Source organism: Scardinius erythrophthalmus (assembly GCF_964197995.2).
Source record: "Scardinius erythrophthalmus genome assembly, chromosome: 13".
In the NCBI taxonomy this organism is placed as follows: domain Eukaryota; kingdom Metazoa; phylum Chordata; class Actinopteri; order Cypriniformes; family Leuciscidae; genus Scardinius; species Scardinius erythrophthalmus.
In genome coordinates, this window is record NC_138233.1 from 14,776,305 (window position 1) to 14,794,819 (window position 18,515).

At 38.3% G+C, this 18,515-nt stretch overlaps 1 protein-coding gene across 1 annotated transcript in view; it reads right to left on the reverse strand.

Moving 5' to 3' along the window:
- tnmd (tenomodulin) overlaps positions 1-17,187 on the reverse strand; it is a 42,511-nt gene extending 25,324 nt beyond the window's left edge. Inside the window, exons 1-2 of the mRNA XM_081381929.1 lie at positions 17,068-17,187; positions 14,241-14,381 (exon numbers count right to left, since the gene is read on the reverse strand). Coding sequence (XP_081238055.1) covers positions 14,241-14,381; positions 17,068-17,115 — 189 coding nt within the window. The 5' untranslated portion in view covers positions 17,116-17,187. The remainder of the gene's footprint in view (positions 1-14,240; positions 14,382-17,067) is intronic.
- Positions 17,188-18,515: the final 1,328 nt, after the last annotated feature.

Consider the following 18,515-nt stretch of genomic DNA (forward strand, 5'->3'; position numbering starts at 1 on the left):
TATAACTCTGTCAACAGCAAAGTTAAAATCAACTTTTGCTTCACCCGAAGCCACAGCGAACTATTAAAAATAGAAGTGAGCTCCCTTGCGGACATTTTGGATGCAGAACAGAAGGGATATGAATCACTGCTTGTCTATAACTAGCTACGTTTAATGTGCACCACAAATAATAAACAATGGAGAGTGGGCTGGCACTCATCGCAGTACAAATCACATTAGTGGACGCAGAGTGATGCAGTAATGCAGAACATATTTCTTAACGCTGTGTACCGTCTGATGCAGACAATACAAATGTAATAACTCACACGGTATACTTCACATCTTAGGCTCTGTAAATTGTTCAATTGACTTAAAATGCCTCTTTATAGCTAGAACTGAACTCTCAGTGGAATTTTAAATGCATAATTGCAAGCAATTATAGAGAAGGAATTTCAGCAGCTCAATTGTTTGAGAGCTGCAAGCTCATTCCTCTATATTTATACTCCAGAGGTTCACTGAGAATTCCTTCCCAGACGAGGGCCTCACCACGAAGGGAGTGCAATGACCCATTTTCTCCGCCCGGATCCCCTGCGAGTCTCGATCGTTTGCCACGTATGACCACCTTGCCGTGGTAGACTCGCATCTGCAGCTGCTTTTAATTTGCTGGGGCACCCCGATCCCTTTCTTCAGAGCCAGCACATACATGACTAATCGCACTAGCCATTTTAAACAACTTGAGCTCTCACTGGCGATAAATCACTTTGATCTGAGCTACTGTGCGGGTAATAGAGCTATATTCAGGGAGGGAGGCCGTGGAGCATTGGGAGCAATTGCGTTTTCTCCCTAGTCAGCACGCAATTGTAAGGCAGGCTCAGGGACTGGGACGTTGCACTTTGAATCATTGTTTGCTTTTATGATCCGTTAAAAATCAACAAGCAAGTGCCGTTTAATACCCCTCTGGTTGGGTTAACTCTGGCTTAAAAAGTAAGTCGTGAAATGTGCATTTTTGTTATATTTAGACATAGGTTAAAAGAGATCAACATGCATATTTTAATGTGTTTTGGTACATTGTTATTCTTTGGATTTTTTTTTTTTTTTTTTGCTATGAAGCTTCCAACATTTGTCCCCTAGGAAATAATCTAAAGCCCTTTCAACAGGACAAAAGAACATTGTCAGGACATTGGGTGATGCAACACTCCCAAGCTTCTGCTCACAGCCGTGATTGATATCTCTGTGCTGAAGGGTGGAAACAACTGATGTGGAGTTTATAAATAAAACCTCCAAGAGGTTACAAAAGACCTTTGCCTAGAATACTGGGAAGTCTCAAACTTTTTTTCCTCCTCCTCTTTCTATCTTTTCTTTGCGAGTTTTGAGCGACTGCTGTACGAGTGAAAAACACATGATGATTCCTATAATTGATTGTTCCTCTGAATGGCCGCGCAGTGTTAGAATGCAGGCCAATCTTCCGTCATAATAGGGTACAGGGTACCGCATGAAATATTCATCAAACACTGCTCAAAATGCTGGCACACTCTGGTACATTGTTGTGAATATATAACAGATTTTGCATTGGCAAATCTGGAGCTAAATGTCCATTGAAGCACTGGGTCCATGTAGCTGCGGGAAGTAACCTATCTTACAGTGGGAGAGGACATGATGACCCTAATTGTTTCTCAGCCTCACTAAAAATGACTAAACTGACTGAAGACTTTCAATACTCCTGTGGCTAAGTGGCATTCAGACTGCATGTGAGAGCAGTGAGAGTGTTTTCAAGCTTTCAGATGCACAGGATAATTTGATTAACAGCATTAGCCGCTAATGAGAAAAGAAATGTAGCTTGGCTGAGGAGTATGGAAGCTTATGGGTAGCAATTTTCAATTTGAAATGTTATATGCATGTTATATAAAATGCATTTCTGTATTTAAAGGTTGTATCAGTGATTTCAGGCCCGAAAATAAATTATCACATTCATCTAATCTTTCCTAACGATCCGCTAGCTGCCCGCCCCATAAGCATGCCGTCAAAAAAACGCGTCTCTCTAGGCAGCCTAGGCTCTGAGATCTGCACACAAAAACAGTTGCTTTCACTACCACTCAAAACCAAAATAAATAGTGTTCCAACCAATCACAGACAGGGGTGGGTGTTGTGAGGTTTTCGCGTGCAGCCGTCATAGGCAGCCGTGCACGAGCGCAAAACCTCACAACACCCACCCCTGTCGGTGATTGGTTGGAACACTATTTATTTTGGTTTTGAGTGGTTGGTGTACCACTCAAAACCAGATTGTTTTTGTGTGCAGATCTCGGAGCCTAGGCTGCCTAGAGAGACGTGTTTTTTTGACGGCATGCTTATGGGGCGGGCAGCTAGCGGATCGTTAAGAAAGATTAGATGAATATGATAATTATTTTTGAGCCTGAAATCACTGATACAACCTTTAAATTGACATTTTCCATACCAAATGTGCAATGTTTGGAGCAAAATACTAATTGAAATTCAATAATATAATTTACATTAGCTATTTCCTACACTAGTTTTAACATAATTTAAACATATATTTTAATGTTTTGTAAGTTGCAAAATGAAAATGTTTTACAGAAATGATCAGATATGTTTAACATGTGAAGCAAAAATCTTAGCAAAATAATAAGGTGCACGAGCACCAGGTGCGTTCTCTGCGAGAAGTTCTTTTAACCATTTCTATGTTTCTAATAACATACTGGTTCTATCATGGACGGACGTGAATAATCCTCAGGAACTTTGACATTTCTCTGTTTTTGCTTCACTTCATCTGTCAGTAAATGTATCGCTGTTAATAGCCAAAGACTAATAATAGGCCTAATAAATAATAATAATAATTTCTATTATTATTAATAGAAAAAATAACTCATCACTCAATAAACCCATCTTTGCCATGTTTCCGCCATGTTTCCAACACCTGGCCCTGCCTTGATGTAATGATTGACAGGGCGGGGCAGGGACATGATCAGCTCAGATTGCATTTTCAAATTCCACATTGAATTTTGCTACATTGCGGGACATATAAATATAATGAAAATGCAATCGTTTAAACGGTACAATATGCAAGAATTTTTTGCCGCTAGAGGGCGCTACATTCCAAACAACAACAACGCGTAGCTTGATGACGATGTGGAGGAGCGTGGAATGATGGGAACTGTCGTTTTAAACTCCACCGTGGATGTAAATCAGTCAGACGGGAATCGAAAAATCATGTTCATGGATGAGGTTAAGTTTTATTTTTATAATGACATGCTTTTTGTGGCGAGGGGGGCGTGGTGCAGCGCGGTCTGTAATGGGAGAGAGAAGAGACGGGCCCGCAAGTAGGTCAAGTGCAAATGACGAACACCTGTGTCTTATTGCAGTGATCGGCATGAAGAGACCGCTTATAAGCTGCGCGCTGGAACGAGAGAGAGACTGGAGAGAAAATTGGACGCAGAGAAAGAAAACCGGTATGGGATATTTTAATGCAAAATTCTTACATATTGTACCTTTAATGTCTTAAATGTGAGTGTAAATGCAATTAAGAAAAATACCATTTAAATGATCATTTTGCTACAATTTTTGCTTGAACATGTTAAACATATCTAATCATTTCTGTAATACATTTTCATTTTCATTTTGCAACATATAAAACGTTAATATGTTTAAAATAAATGTTAAAACAAGTGTTGGAAATAGCAAATGTAAGGTATATTATTGAATTTGAATTAGCATTTTGCTCCAAACGTTGCATATTTGGTATGGAAAAAGTACATTTAAATACAGAAATACATCGCCATTTTACATATTGCCTTGCCAATTTGCATATACAATTTTCAAATTGCTACCCGTTTGCTTTCATAGGAGGATAACTATTAAGGAGCTGTTTTCAATTAAAACCATTGACTAATGTCAAGAAACTAGAGTTTTTAGTACACTATTTTAGTTCACTAATTTGTATGAAAAGGTAGGCCTACATAGTGAATGCAAAATGACTTTGCTATGTGTAACCAGCACAACAGCTTGACTGAAAATCTAACAGAAGAACCTGGAATTTTTAGGGTTAAATAATAATCTTTTCCCTCCTAAAATCATTTTTTTTTGTAAGTCACACTTAATTCAAAGCAGATCTCATAGGAGCTCTTGTCTTAAAACCAGAATTTTACTTATCTGATACTCCATCTTGCAATATGGCAAGCAGGGAGACCTGAGGCAAGTGTTGAGACCAGAGAGCTTTAGAATCGCTCTGCTCTCTAAGTGTTTTTCAAGCATTACTGCTGCTGCAAAGCCCCAGTGATGGGAGTCATCATGTATCTCTCGCATAGTAAAAACATTCTGGTCTCTGTGCTTTTGCCTTGGGTGATCGGAGGGGCAGCAGTTTATTTTGGTCTCTAAAGCTTAGCTCAAGACAGATCTACATAAAAAGGATGGAAACAAATGCTTGCCAAGATTTCCCACTAAATCTTCAAATGTAAATTCACCAAAAGTTGTGATCTGAAGGATCAGTTTAGTAGTGGACAGAATACAAATCTAAAATCTGCGATAGAATGTCAAGTTAGTGGTAAAAGTTATAAACTCCTAATGTAACTATTGGAACTTCAATGGTTTTCCTTATTTCTTGCATAACCATAGTTTAACTGTAGCCTACTTTTACTAAGATCAGTGAAAAACATGTATATCGCATTGCCAAGGTTAGATAACCTTAATTGCTATGAAAAATACGTGGTTTAGAAAATTACTTGTGATCAATTGATATTTTTATCAGTATTATATATTGCGTCATTAACTTAATTTACATCACACAGTTTGATGATCTTAGAAGTGGATAGCATCTACAATGGCGCAAGCACCTGTAACCCAGGTATGCTAAAATTTCTATTCAAACCCGATTTCACATCTCTGTTTGCGATCAGATCATTTTGAGCCGCTACACCCCGGGAAAGTGTTCAGTCCAATTATACAGTAGGCTAAGCGAATTCATTCAAACAGCGATAATGTAAAGGAAATTAGGCTGATTATATCAGAGATGGCAGAGAGAACAGAGACTTGCGTTGCGTTTTCATTGAATTATTCATTCCAGAGTGTGTTTCGCTTTAAAACACGAGCTCTGTCATTGTTTCTGAAGAGCACGACCCCACACATCATGCTGTGTCAAATACAGACTGAACTAAGTTCAACCCACCGCTGTATGACCAGATTATAGGCCTACGCAAACTTTAGTGAAGTTTTGATGGATGAGGGTTGCAATCAAGGTAAAGACAAATGCAGTGATGTAAAGGACTCATACAGTAACAGTAATACAGTAAGTTCGTTACTTCGATACACAAGCATGGTCCTGTTTGTTATCGCAACTTGACTTGTCTAAAATATAAACACGTTCTTTGCTGTTGCACTGTACAAATAATAAAATATAATAATAATAATAATAATAAAAAATTCTGTAATGTTTTTTGGTGTGCTGTTAAATCAATTCTAACACAAAACAAATACCTATAAATGTAACTTACTGTATATCTAACATAAAAGTTTTTGTTTATATGTGTGTGTATATTTATACACATTTCTGTGTATGTTAAAGGGATAGTTCACTTTGAAATTAAATTTTGGTATGTTTTAGCTTACCTCAAGGGCATCCAAGATGTAGGTGTCTTTTTTTCCGCAGTAGTTTCAATTTTGATATTTTTAGGTCAAACCGTTCTTGTCTGTCAGTCGTATAATGCAGGTCTATGGTCACCCCCTCCCCCAGAGTCCAAATTAAAACAATTCCCCATCGTCCAAATTAAACAATTCCCCATCGTAAGTACACATTGATGGCCTAAGACACAAAACGAGTGGTTTGTGTGAGAAAACGAACAGTATTTATATAGTTTTTACCTCTTGTAACACATCTAGTGCATATATGCACCAGTCTGTGCACACGTCACACAGCAGGAAGCGCCCGCGCCCTCAGATCACTTGGACGTGGCTGTGTATAAGAGGTAAAAACGATATAAATACTGCTCGTTTTCTCACACAAACTGCTGGTTCGTGTCTTAGGCCATCAATGTGTACTTACGATGGGGAATTGTTTAATTTGGACGACGGGGAATTGTTTTAATTTGGACTCTGTGCATGCTCTTTGAGGGGGTGACCATAGACCTGCATGATATGACTGTCAGACAAGAACGGTTTGACCTAAAAATATCAAAATTGAAACTACTGCGGAAAAAAAAAACACCTACATCTTGGATGCCCTTGAGGTAAGCTAAAACATACCAAAATTTAATTTCAAAGTGAACTATCCCTTTAAGGTATTTGGTCTTGGCGGAATAGATCTGCTACGCTGCTGCTGCACGTACAGTATAACGTACATGAAATAACCCACATAGCAGATCTATACAGGTGGAGCTGGGGAAGGTGGAGAGTTTCTGAAAGCGCGCTGCTGACTGTTAATAACAAACAATGGCAAGTATTTGAATGTTGGCTGCTGATGCTACAGTGACCAATCAGCTACATAACGATGTGATCGCTAACAAAGTAAGTTAAGGACCAACCTGCACCATCTAGAGTTTAATGACAGAACTTTGTATATATATGCACACACACAAACACTCACATTGGAGTCTCCAAGTGTTCTTTTTTGGAAAGACACCTAAATTTACCTTGAAAAACGCTTGCAGTTTTGTGAGTCACCATTCAATCTGGTTTACTTTGCTAGAAATAGCAAATTATGACAAAATGAACGTGTTAAACAAGATAAATGGTGTATGCTTAATTTCACAATAAGTATACGATTAATCGCACAAAAGGGTAAAATAATAAAATCATTAAAACTAATAAATACATTTTAAATAAATATATGTAAATATAATACATGTAAAGTAAATTAATTAATAATAAAATAATATATATGTTTATGTTATTTGCACAAATCTGATATTTTTGCCAAAAGTGTTCAGTAGTTTCTAAAGTCAATGTTATCAAAATTAAAGGCATTTCTTTATTGATGCATCTGTTTAGTAAAACATGGTCTAAGTAGCACTTGATCTTCATGATCGAATACACAACTGGAAAAGTATGATGCATCCATAAATGTTCTCCCCTTTCATTTGTGTGTTTTATCTTTCAGTAAAAGCAATGATTTCTCATATACTGAATGCATAGTTGAAAAACTGGTTTAGTGTAACGCGTCACAGCCCTCCCCGGGCATTAATCATGGAGTGTTTCTTGCATTTATTTTCTCGCTATTTGCTCGCACCTCAGTTTAGCAGCTATTTTTTTCCGGTATAATGCAGAGCAAGTTGGTTCACAAAGTCCTCCACTTACTGAGGATTTCAAGTGGATAAGGAAGCAGAGAGCTCTCTGAATGTCACTTTATCACATATAGCACATGTAGCTAATGTATTATACATGCATGCAGCTATTTTTCACATTCCCAATGCAATCAGATATCTTTTAATGTTTCATCATTTTGCCTCATTAAAATCTAAATGACATGCCCAGTTATTAAATGATGAGGAGTTTCAAAGCATGTTCAAAGCTTATTGAAAATAAGCTAATACTCTCAGCCAGGCTTTCTGGGGAGCCGTATTCAGTATTAACCTTGGCTTGCGGAATACATCTGTGTTTACTGCAAATAGCGACACTGTTTGAGGGTTTTTTAAATGACTTTCTTTCAGGAGCTAAATTGACTTGATTTCGCTGTCTACCGTCAATGCCTCTATAAGCAGAGAGCAAAATTATAGATCTAGGTGTAGTGCATGAGCGAATCAACACCTCATGTTTACTCCTCTTACAAACTTTGGCTGTGTCATTAGTAGATGAATGAGCTTGACATTACTGATCAAAATCATTTCAAATTCCAGAAGCTTGTTGAAAATATCTGCAAGGTCATTGGTGCTATTCAATGTACCTCATCTTTGCTGTTCTGCAAATCAAATTTTCCCTTCACTGGAAGCTCAGTGGTGAGGAGTTAGATAAAAGATTGACATATTTAATTGAACCAGTAATGTGCTAATCCAGCTTTTATGTAGCTGGCCAAGAACCGCCCAGAGGCTGTCTGACTGACATGTAAAGCAACCAATCACAGTTCGTTTTGTTCCGAGTCATGTTTAGGGGTGTAAAAATTTAACTTTGATGCCCCTTACAATAACAGACTGGTGTGTAAAAATCTTGGATGCATTTTAAAAAGTCTATACTGTGAATTTTACACACAAATCCAGCATTTACCTTATTACCATCTGAATTATATAACAATAAGGCTATCCATCTCATAGTAAAAAGCTTGAATTGAGTGTAACCATATAGCCTACCAATATTTTTTATTAACAGTAGAAGTGAAATCTTACTGTACTTACTACTTATTGAAATCTGGGTACCGTCTTACATTTTAAAATTAGAAGTTTGGTCCCACACAAACATGAGTCACGCGGCTCTTATACGGTAAGCTTTTCTTTGACTTTGCGTTTTTAAGATTGTCTTTTTGCACTTGCGCTCTTCTAACATTACACTTTGACACACTATTTCTTGGCACACTCGTTTTACATGTATTTGGCACCACCTATTGTTGCGGGTGTATTATCGACATGTAAAAGTCTAGACCCTGAATATAAGACAAACCCGTTTTTTTTTCAGATGTATTTCTAAGATTTCTTATTCTGAACAATGCGGTAGTTGATACTTATAATATAAGCGCTCATTGTCACAGTTGTAAACATGACAGCGTTCTTCTTCCATGAGGGTGTTTGGCATCACGGCATCTTTGTTTCCAGGCGGACCATTAAAGAACACAATACACACCTCTCCCAGAAATCATGTAGAATACACGTCTCCCAGACATCATGTAGAATTCAACCAATCAGATGACGACTTTGAAAATCCTAAAGTGTTTCCAGTTAAGTGTACCACATGCATCAGATGTTCAGCCAGCAGTCCGTGAGTGTGACGTCTGAGGCAGAGACTATATTTAATGTGATAGTTTCATTCCTACATCTACTATTGTTTTGTTAGTCCCAAGATTCTTCACATCAGTGAATAAACACATAGATTCTCATAAAATACTTGTATACCTTAATGGTCTGGTGATAGAATTTTGTTGAGCGTGTCAGAGAGGTTCTGGGTTCTAATACACCCTCGTATAGTTTTTTCCATTAAGACCAAAGATGTTCATCATTGATTGTGACAAGAGCATCGACACGTTTGTTCTCATTTTGTCTTGTGATTTTACAAGAACGAATAGATAGTCTTTGCAACGGAGTTGAGCTATAAGATTTAAGCGCTTTTCTGTGCGGAGTGCACGAGTGCCAAGAGAACACTGTTGTTTTCCGCCACTGATAACAGCAGCAACGAACGCTCAGCATGGTTTAAAACACAACACATTTCAGGGCCAGATCGACTCTTAATAAACAAATGAACTAAAGGAATGCTATGCTAGTCAAATGGAGATGTTTCATGTGTATTAGGTATATCCGTGCAGTAAGATGTTTCAAAAAGTGGTAGGGACAATATCAACCCTGGCAAAAAGTGGTGTCCCGCCCGCAAATTCCGCCTATGGGTAAACATCGCTGGTGGGGTTGTGTCTTCGAAACAAGCTGAACATATTCCCATTTCTTTAAACATTAAACTAAAATGAAAGTAGTTCATTGTTATGTGATAGACAGTCGCTTCTTGTTTTCTGTTTCATTTAAAAACTGTGGCAGTTTGCCTCATATACAACATGTTGAAGAGATAAATTATGCACTGATCAATTTCAAGGTGTCTGTTGGTGAGATTGTTGCTATGTCAAGTGAAAAGCTTGCAACGTGATGTTTTATTTACACACTTCTATTTGATGCCTCTTGTTAATGTCAGTTTTGTTTTTTTTGGGTGTCATGTAAATGCTTCATGCTTTCAACAGGTCATGAAAAATCCATTATTTGCCAGCATCATGAACATTTTCTTATGCTATAATTTCGATGTTGACGATTTGAAGGCATGACTCTAACAACACATCAGCCCTTGACCAGTATGAAGGTCAATACTTTGCAAGCATGGCCTCTCTCATTGGAAATCATTCAGCTCCCACTAGGAGATGCCAATCATCTTTGTGTTTAATATTTTATCACTGAATCGAGCAGGATCCCCCCAAAGGGCTGTTAACACTGAATGACTAACAAAAGCACATCTGCTGAGGTAGTCTGGGAAACTACCTTTGATAACTGCCATGTTTAAGCAACAAAACAAAACAATGTCATCACTTTGATCGGGGACTGAGTCCATTTTTAAGCTGGTTACATTGATATAATTCAGAAACCGATCTAACATCAGAATGGGAATTTCGCCTCAACTGCTGGCCACATCTCAATGACTGTGAATTTAACTCCATATCTGGCTGACAGATTTAACCCTTAATCCATTTGAAATAATGAGGCACATTCCTTGGATCTGGGTGGTGTTAAGAGTGGTTTCAGGAAAGTTAATCTGATGAAATTTCTTTCTCTTGTTAGAGAGCTGTGTGGCAGGACCAGTTCTTGGCACCCCGTGTAGAATCGAAACACGATGTGAAAGCTCTATCAGAATCTAAATTGTGGAAGAGAAAGAGAACTGATCCATGTTCTGTTCTCTGATTTTCAGGGGAACAGGGTCTCGATGGGAAAGAGGAAGAGGCAATGGAGGGTAAGGGAAATGGGTAGCACTCGTCTATAATGAAGTGGAGAATATTTTATGTGTTTTGCTTGCAAAGACCAATAACGTCATTGTAAATGTGTACTTCCAGAATCTCTGTTTGTCTATCTAAATTTTAATATGACTTTGCTGTGGAGCTGCTGGCAGTTCAGCTGTTGCCAGAGCAACGAATGACCATGACATCATGACAATTTCTCTGTTGGGAGCATGTGAAATTGGTGTGAATCAAAATAAAGAACAAGAAAATGTACAGTGAATTATATGCATGTGATAACATTTCGTAAATGAATATAAACCCATTTAATTATTTAAATTGTTAGTCCACTTGAAATTTAAAGCTAAATTTGAATTAAATAACAGGAAGAGTAATTTACTGAATTGTATTTCAGAGAAAGTCAAGGAATTGCATTCTGGGAAATAAAGTCTCTCTCTCGCTCTCTGAAAGGCGTATGAAGCTTCAGACTTAAGGAGTTGTCAAGCCAACATTCAAAGTTTGTTTTCACAAACATTGCTATTTTAGTTAAAATGACAATACTAACATTCAAATTCAAATTACAATTCTCCATCCTGTTTTCTACCTCAATTCGACTAACTGGCACACAACCACATTTGTTGTTTAAAGTCAAGCTGTTGACAGTCCTTTTTGTTTGTAAATTAACAGTTATTCTAATATGATTTTTTTTTTTTGCTTTATAAATTAGAATTTTGTCTGTTCTTGCTTGTCTTTGTCTATGAGGTCATTGTTCCTGATATAACATGTCAAAAAAACATAAAAATAGCTGCAGACTTATTACCTTTGCACAGGCTCTCACTTTTCTGTTCATAATAATTAATATGAATCCTGGGGAGCACCTGAAAACATATAAAACACTTCTACAAGCATTCAGAGTCCACCTGAGAGCCCCTGACTGTGTCGAGCGGACCTGTCATGTGTCCCTGTCTCTCCTTTACAAGGGAACAGTTTGCTTCAGCCAGGTGGAGGTCAGAGACTATTGCGTAAGCCCAGTAAAAATACAAGCTCATAAGTGAATAAATGAGTCTGATGAGTAAAATAAAAGAAAATTGCATACCCGAAAGCACCACCCGTATGAAGGTGCTTCCAAAGGCAGCTGCACGGATTGGCCAGTCCGCTTCATTGCTGAAATTATTCTCCCTCAAGATCCGAACACCTGGGGATTTTCCATGTAGAGAGAGAAGGTGGGCAATGGGCATAAAGATTTGGGCTATTTTAGGACCGCTTTCAGAAAGCCGACAGTGCCACCATCATGCCTTTCTGGAGTCTATCCATCTTTTCTTGTGAGGGGACCAACACGCACATCCTGATTTTGCTGAATTAGACGTGTTCCTGGGTCAACATATTTTGTTGATCCTTGAACAACATTCCTGGCGAAAATTTTGTCCTAACCCTTTTTCCTACCCCCAAACATAACCCTACATATAAGTTATCCCTTAAATCAGAGGGAAATGATAGGTGAATAACAGATGCAGGTGATATAGAAGTGCCTAACCCAGGTTGTAAGCCTAAATTTGACTTAAACTTGTCTCTCAAATCTGATTGGTTGATTGGAATGTTGTTCCAGGATCAACAGAGATGTTCATCCAGGAAAATGTCACACCTGGTGAAATCAGGTTCTGCAACCAACACAACAGTCCAAAAAGAAGAAAAAAAAAAACCCAGGTTGCTGTACATGTCTAGTAAACAAAGCTGCTCGGGGGGGGGGGGGCGTTCTTTGCCCGGCACCTGCCACTATTACTGGAGAGCAGGTGCAACTGTGTTCATTAAGATACACATCAGGACACAGAAGTCCTTAAGAGGCGGTTGGGGGCACATTTTGCGAGGCTGGCTTGCAAACACAACATAGCAACAAGGTGAGCGAAGTAATTTCAGCTTGAATAATGGGGGGCGTCTCGTGAGCCTGACAGACGTGTGCGGCGAAGGCAATTTCACAGCCCCTCTCCGCCGCTGTTCGTGTGATCTATTCGAGGTGTTCTCCGACACCACGATCAATATGACAGACGCCTGTGGTTCAGGCCTGATAAGGGAGCCTGAAAGTATTCGGCTTGGCTGCTGCACGCGTGTCTGTCAACCACGGTTCCTTAAGAGACAACAGGCTTTCAGAAAGGTCAGAAAAATTGATGACATCAGTTTACTGCAGCAGATGTTTTTAAAAAAGTGCAGCAGTGCTACTATGTGTGTCGGTTTAAAGGCAATTGCTTTAAATTCAGTTCTATTAGGTGATATGACAGGCATCTAATCCCACAGGAACCAAGAGAACAATAATTAGGACATAAAAAACATGATGGCGCCATTGGACAACATGCAGCCCCTCTTAAACACATAGTAGCGTAGAGAATGATGGCTAACTCTTTATCTTCCCGGGGCTTCTGTAACAACATATGTTTGTAAGTAATTAAAAGAAGTTCCCAAGTGGTTACCATGTCATATTGAAATACAATATGGAGAGCAAATTACCTTTCTACAACAGTTTATGCAGAGCTAGACACAGGAGACCGCTTTGCCTCTCCCTGCTGCCACATGGAGGGATGGGCAAAGACAATCTCCTGCTCTATTGATGTATTGACTTCTAATTAGTTTGTCAGGAGCTGTTCCTTTTAAGAGCATGGGAATAATTGATGATGTCTTATCTAGCAAATTAAAGAAAAGCGAGAAACATTTCATATTTCATCAAGTCTAAATAAGGCGAGGCGTGGCTTATTAAATATGCAGTGTTGGTTTGAAAAATTCATATCTAAGCTGCAGAATTGTGATGCCCAGAGCTGCAATAGTTGCACATTCAGGTTTCATTGTTGATGTCAGCACCTGAGGCATACTGTGTGTACACACGCACACACATTTACCCCTGACTGCTTTTGAGAAGAGACCCCCGAACAGTTAGGCCTATCATTGTGTTTTAAAGCACCATTATATTGCTCGTTGCTGGATATCAGTGACTACACGGGCCTTTAGTTAGCCGACCGCAGCAGTTTGAGAGTGTGAGCACTCGCTCTTGAACTCTACAGCCCAGACTTCCAGTGTCATTAAGCCCATTACATGCCCTGTGAGAATCTTCACTGGTTCTGCTGCTCAAACTGATGACTCCTCAAGCTGGAGCGTGAAATATCTGATGCAGAAATTAGACTGGAGCTTTAGTAAATGTGCTAAAAGAATTGGCTGTTAAACGAGTAACATCCTCTGGGAGAATTTATGCATTACGTAGTATACCGAAGCATAAGGTTTGCGTATCTGTTGACACTTGGTATCGGTATTGCCAATTACTTACATGCTGACCATTTCTGAGAATCAGCAAGAATTGGAAAATGATAACGTTTAATATCTATGTTTTGCAGTTCCGATTATTGTTGCAATCTTATTATGTAAAACGTAATATGTATTTTTCTATTCATTCTGGCATTTTCTCCAACTCTGTGATGCTATTGTTTATGCCAAGGAAATCAAGATTGGATTCAGTCAGTTCCAAGAATACTAAACAGTGTGTGCAGATGTTTCTGTGTCTTTCATTTCCATTCCACGATTGTTATTCTAATCATTTCCTAATTAGTCCACAGCCATGCACCATTCTCAGTAATATCTCTTGGTCTGCACAATAGATTTGGATTTCTCTTACCTTCCCAGGGTTTGGGCTCCATATATATCTCAGACTGAAGATACAGAGGGCCAGTATCAGGAATACAACACTCAGAATGATGGCTGCACACTGGTAAGAGTGATACCTGGCCTTTCTTTCCCTCTCTTTCCCCAGCTCAACCTATAAAAACATTCACATTATTGTACATCTGTATATTTATATGATGTGATTCCATGTAAAGGTTTCACACGTTCAGTGTATTGCACCACAGTGCTCAACTGAGAAAGAAATAATCACAAGGGCAATTTGAATTCTTCCGGGATGTAGAACAAAAGGTCACATTTATTAAAATTGTCCCAAATTAAAAGTTCGTCTGTTCGATTAAATTCCCGGAGCTTATGGCCACAAATTAATAAAGAAAGGCTTTTGTTCCGGCTGAGTTCCAGGAGGGAGAGTCTAAAAGCTTACTATTCACAGTAGTGTGCTCCACTATCTCTCAGGACATGGCCAATCAGAATTATGAAATATGGAGGAACAAGCTTCAATTAGCAAATGTCTCTAGTCGAAACAGAAGCTTAAAGAACAGAAATAGCAGTGGTGACCATGTGCGGTTCTAGGCTCAGTGGATATTCAGAGCGTAGGTCTATAGCCCAGACCTCTGTCAATGTGCATGGTTTCATTTTTTGAAATATTGAATAACGCACTTTATTATAATAAAACTGTTTAAATGTTTCACAACTTTAAAATGCAATTGTTTTCTTCCCTTTCATCTTTTTACAATCCAATCTTCGGTTTCACTTTCTTTTTTTAATTTTATTTTGATGGTCCCTTTAACACATGGACCTACATGTCTACTAACTCTTATTAGAGTGTCAGTAGAGTATTAGTAGACTGGTAGGGTTAGGGTTAGAATAAGTTGACGTACTTGCAAAGTTAATTATAGTCAGTATAATGTCTGCTGGAGGAGCATCATAATAAAGAGTTAGCAGATATTAAGCAGACAGTCTTCTAATAATGAGAGTTAGTTGACATGTAGTTGCAAAGTTACTTATAGTCAACAGAAAGTTCAACAGGGATCATCAAAATAAAGTGTTACTCGATCTTCATTAGCATTTTTGTGTTGAGTCGGCATGTGTTCCGCTTTCAGATGAGTTCCGCTTTTTTTCATGAGTTCTAATATACAAATATAGTTGCTGTATTATCAGTGTATGTTCTGCTTTGTTTTCAGAGTTATGTCTCTAAAATATTCTCTACTTTGACAAGATATCTGGCTGGACCACGGTCAACGCAGTTTTTTCTGATTACTTAAAAAAGCGGCGTCATCATTTCTTTCGCTTTGTGACAGAATAAATAACAAAATGCGGCAGAGTTTATGCAAAACAGTCAAAATGTGGCTTGCAAGACCACATTTGATTTATAGAGCAGCCTGCAGCTCTGAATAATTTTATTTGTGACAAAATTTGTGACAAGATGATAAAAATCATTCGGGGCTGAAGTCCCAGAAGCCCGCCCATGGTGGTGACTACTATGATTGTACTTTATCTCACAGATTGAGACATAGGAATCAGACCATATATAAATACACACTGGCTTTCAAAACAGATTTTCTTGAAAAGTATGCACAATTACAAATGCGCTGAATTAGACAGTTTCACATGGAATTTGTCATGAGAACCCTGTTAAATTAATCAAGGCTAAAGCCCTCTCACTACACATGACGGGAAACATGAGGACAAACAATTAGAGAAGCCTAAAATTCCTCTGAAGAAAAATTTTCCCTTGCATGAAGCAAAAATATGAATAGAGATAGTGCTGAAATCCAGAGGTTGCATAAGCAGTGGAAACTTGACTGGAGGACAACGTTCCATCTGCTCGGAATATAAATGGCTCTGAAAATATACAGACGGCTGCCAGCAAAACAGTATTAAACCGGTTTAAGGTTAAGAATCAGCGAGGCAATTCTGCTGTAGCGGGATTGAGTGCGAGTCTACGGTGAAGAAGGGAGCCGAGGGCCCCCTGCTGATGAGAGAGAGAGAGAGTGAGGAAGGGCGAAGAGGAGAAAGAGAAAGGCAAAGCGGGAGGGAGGGATCGAGAAAAGAGGCCGAGAGATGAGAGAGGACATGTGGAGGGAGAGAGAGAACAAGAGAGAAGGAAGGAAAACAGACACGGTTGCACTAAAACAATTTTCATCTGAAAGGATAAACCGAGCAGAATCCCCCTCTAATCTGTCTGTTATTTCACATCATTGATGGCGATAGAGGTCTTTCTTAAAAGAAATTGCACACTGTTGTACAATTGCACAAATCTATATTTATCATCACTGGCTCTATGCTAGTTCGAAAGTGTATATTAATAATTGTGTTGTTACATTATTTTCTATAAGAAATCCACCCACTTGATTTTCAGCAAAGCAGACATATGATTGCATATACAATGTTGAGAAAATTATCTTGATTGCTTAATTATAAGTCATGTGGAATAATTTGCACAATAGTAAACGTCTAGCCATACAGCGAGCCACTCAACTGGAGAAAAGGAAGAAAACAAGTCAGAAAACTAAACACTCAGTTCAACTAAACAGAAATTATTAACCTGAAATTCACATCACAACCTTTAAAAAGCGCAATTTAACACAAATTAAAAATTAATTTGAGATCTCCCACTCACAAATGATCTTTGCTAAACATTTGAAGTGTTTCGACAAATTTATATATATACATTTAGTTTAGTGTATAACATAAAAGAGAGAATCATTATTCCGCCGAATATTGTTTTCCTATAGAACATTGCGTTTGATTTTTTTCTTTGAGATTTTAGAAAAAAAATCTAAATTTATACAGCATGTAAATGCACATGAAATACTCACATCTTTGCAAAGGACTTGTTGACTGCTGAAGTAAGGGTTATTCTCCATAACTGTAGCTGGAGCAAAGATGATCTCCTCTGGAAACCTTTTTCCACCCAGAAGTCCCTCTTACTGAAATCCAAAGAGCCAAACTTTTCATTCCATTGGTAATTTGGGAGCCTGTTCAAGAGGGAGGGTTTCTCTTTCAGATGGGATGGAACAACTTTAACTACTGTGGTTAGTCAAAACAGATGTACTGAAATTCATCTTTAAATGAGATTACGCTAATGTGAGCTGCCGTGAGCATTATTGGTCTCTCAGGTTTTTTTCCACTTTTCTTCTTTCTTCAGTCAGGCAACACATTTTACAGTCTATATAGTTACTGTTAATTAGCTATAGGCCTACATACTTGGCCGTCATTATTTAGTAGGCAACACAGTCACATCTTGAAATGTCTAAGAGGGTTTCAAGTTTACATAGAGGAGAAAAACAGAGTTAAGCTCAGCAAAAGATTGCACTCTCTCTGCTTCCCTTTACTTTCCAAGCCCACATTTTAAATTTGAAACCATATTTAATAATTCATTCTAAAACAGGATACTTATTAAATGTAAGCACAAGTATCAAAAGCATGAAGTTTTTCTTATGATCAGAATGTTGACTGACAAACTTTAGTCAAAGAAAGTTTACGCAATATCCCTGTAAGAGAGCGATTCATTTATTGATCTGTATCACTGAGGCCTGTGGATAATGGATAAAAGCTGTGATATTTATAACCCATAGCTTCTGTGATAACACTTCTCAACAGCAAAGGCGACCTAAATCATTTTAAAGAGAACATAAAAATGACCACTTGCCTTCAGGAGCACAATTCTCACAAGTTACACAGCAAGGCCTTCCCTTACAGAAATCGCAGTCGACTTCAAAATGGGAGCAGAGATTTGAGGTGCTTGCAAACTCTAGAGTTTTAGGTTAATATTTGTACATATTGGTACTGAGTTTGTCATCCAGGTTCTCTGCAACCAGCTTGACTAAATCTTTAAAATTGCACTAGCATTTCCATTTTGCATAATTCATCTGTAAATCTGTTTCAACAGAAGAGTGGAGCTCCCATCGACAGTCATTCCAACCCAGCAGCACTCGGGACAGCAGAGGGAGGCTTTCTGAGCCATACAAATAAAACATAAACAACACTTCAAAGCACTGGATGACATTGGAAGGCCAAAGAAAACAATGAAAAATTCAGCCAGTTCAGAAGATGAAACCAGCAACTATATACAGAGTGGGGTGACATACCAATTATTTCTGATTAAGAAGAAAAAGGGCGACTGACTTTGCATTTCTCATGTCCAATCAGACAAATAAGGCATAACTATGAACTGGACACTGTCATTTCATGGCTTTCACCTTGATGTGCATTAATGCTATTTTTCAGATTTATCAAGTTATCATCACTATATCCATTGTTGTTC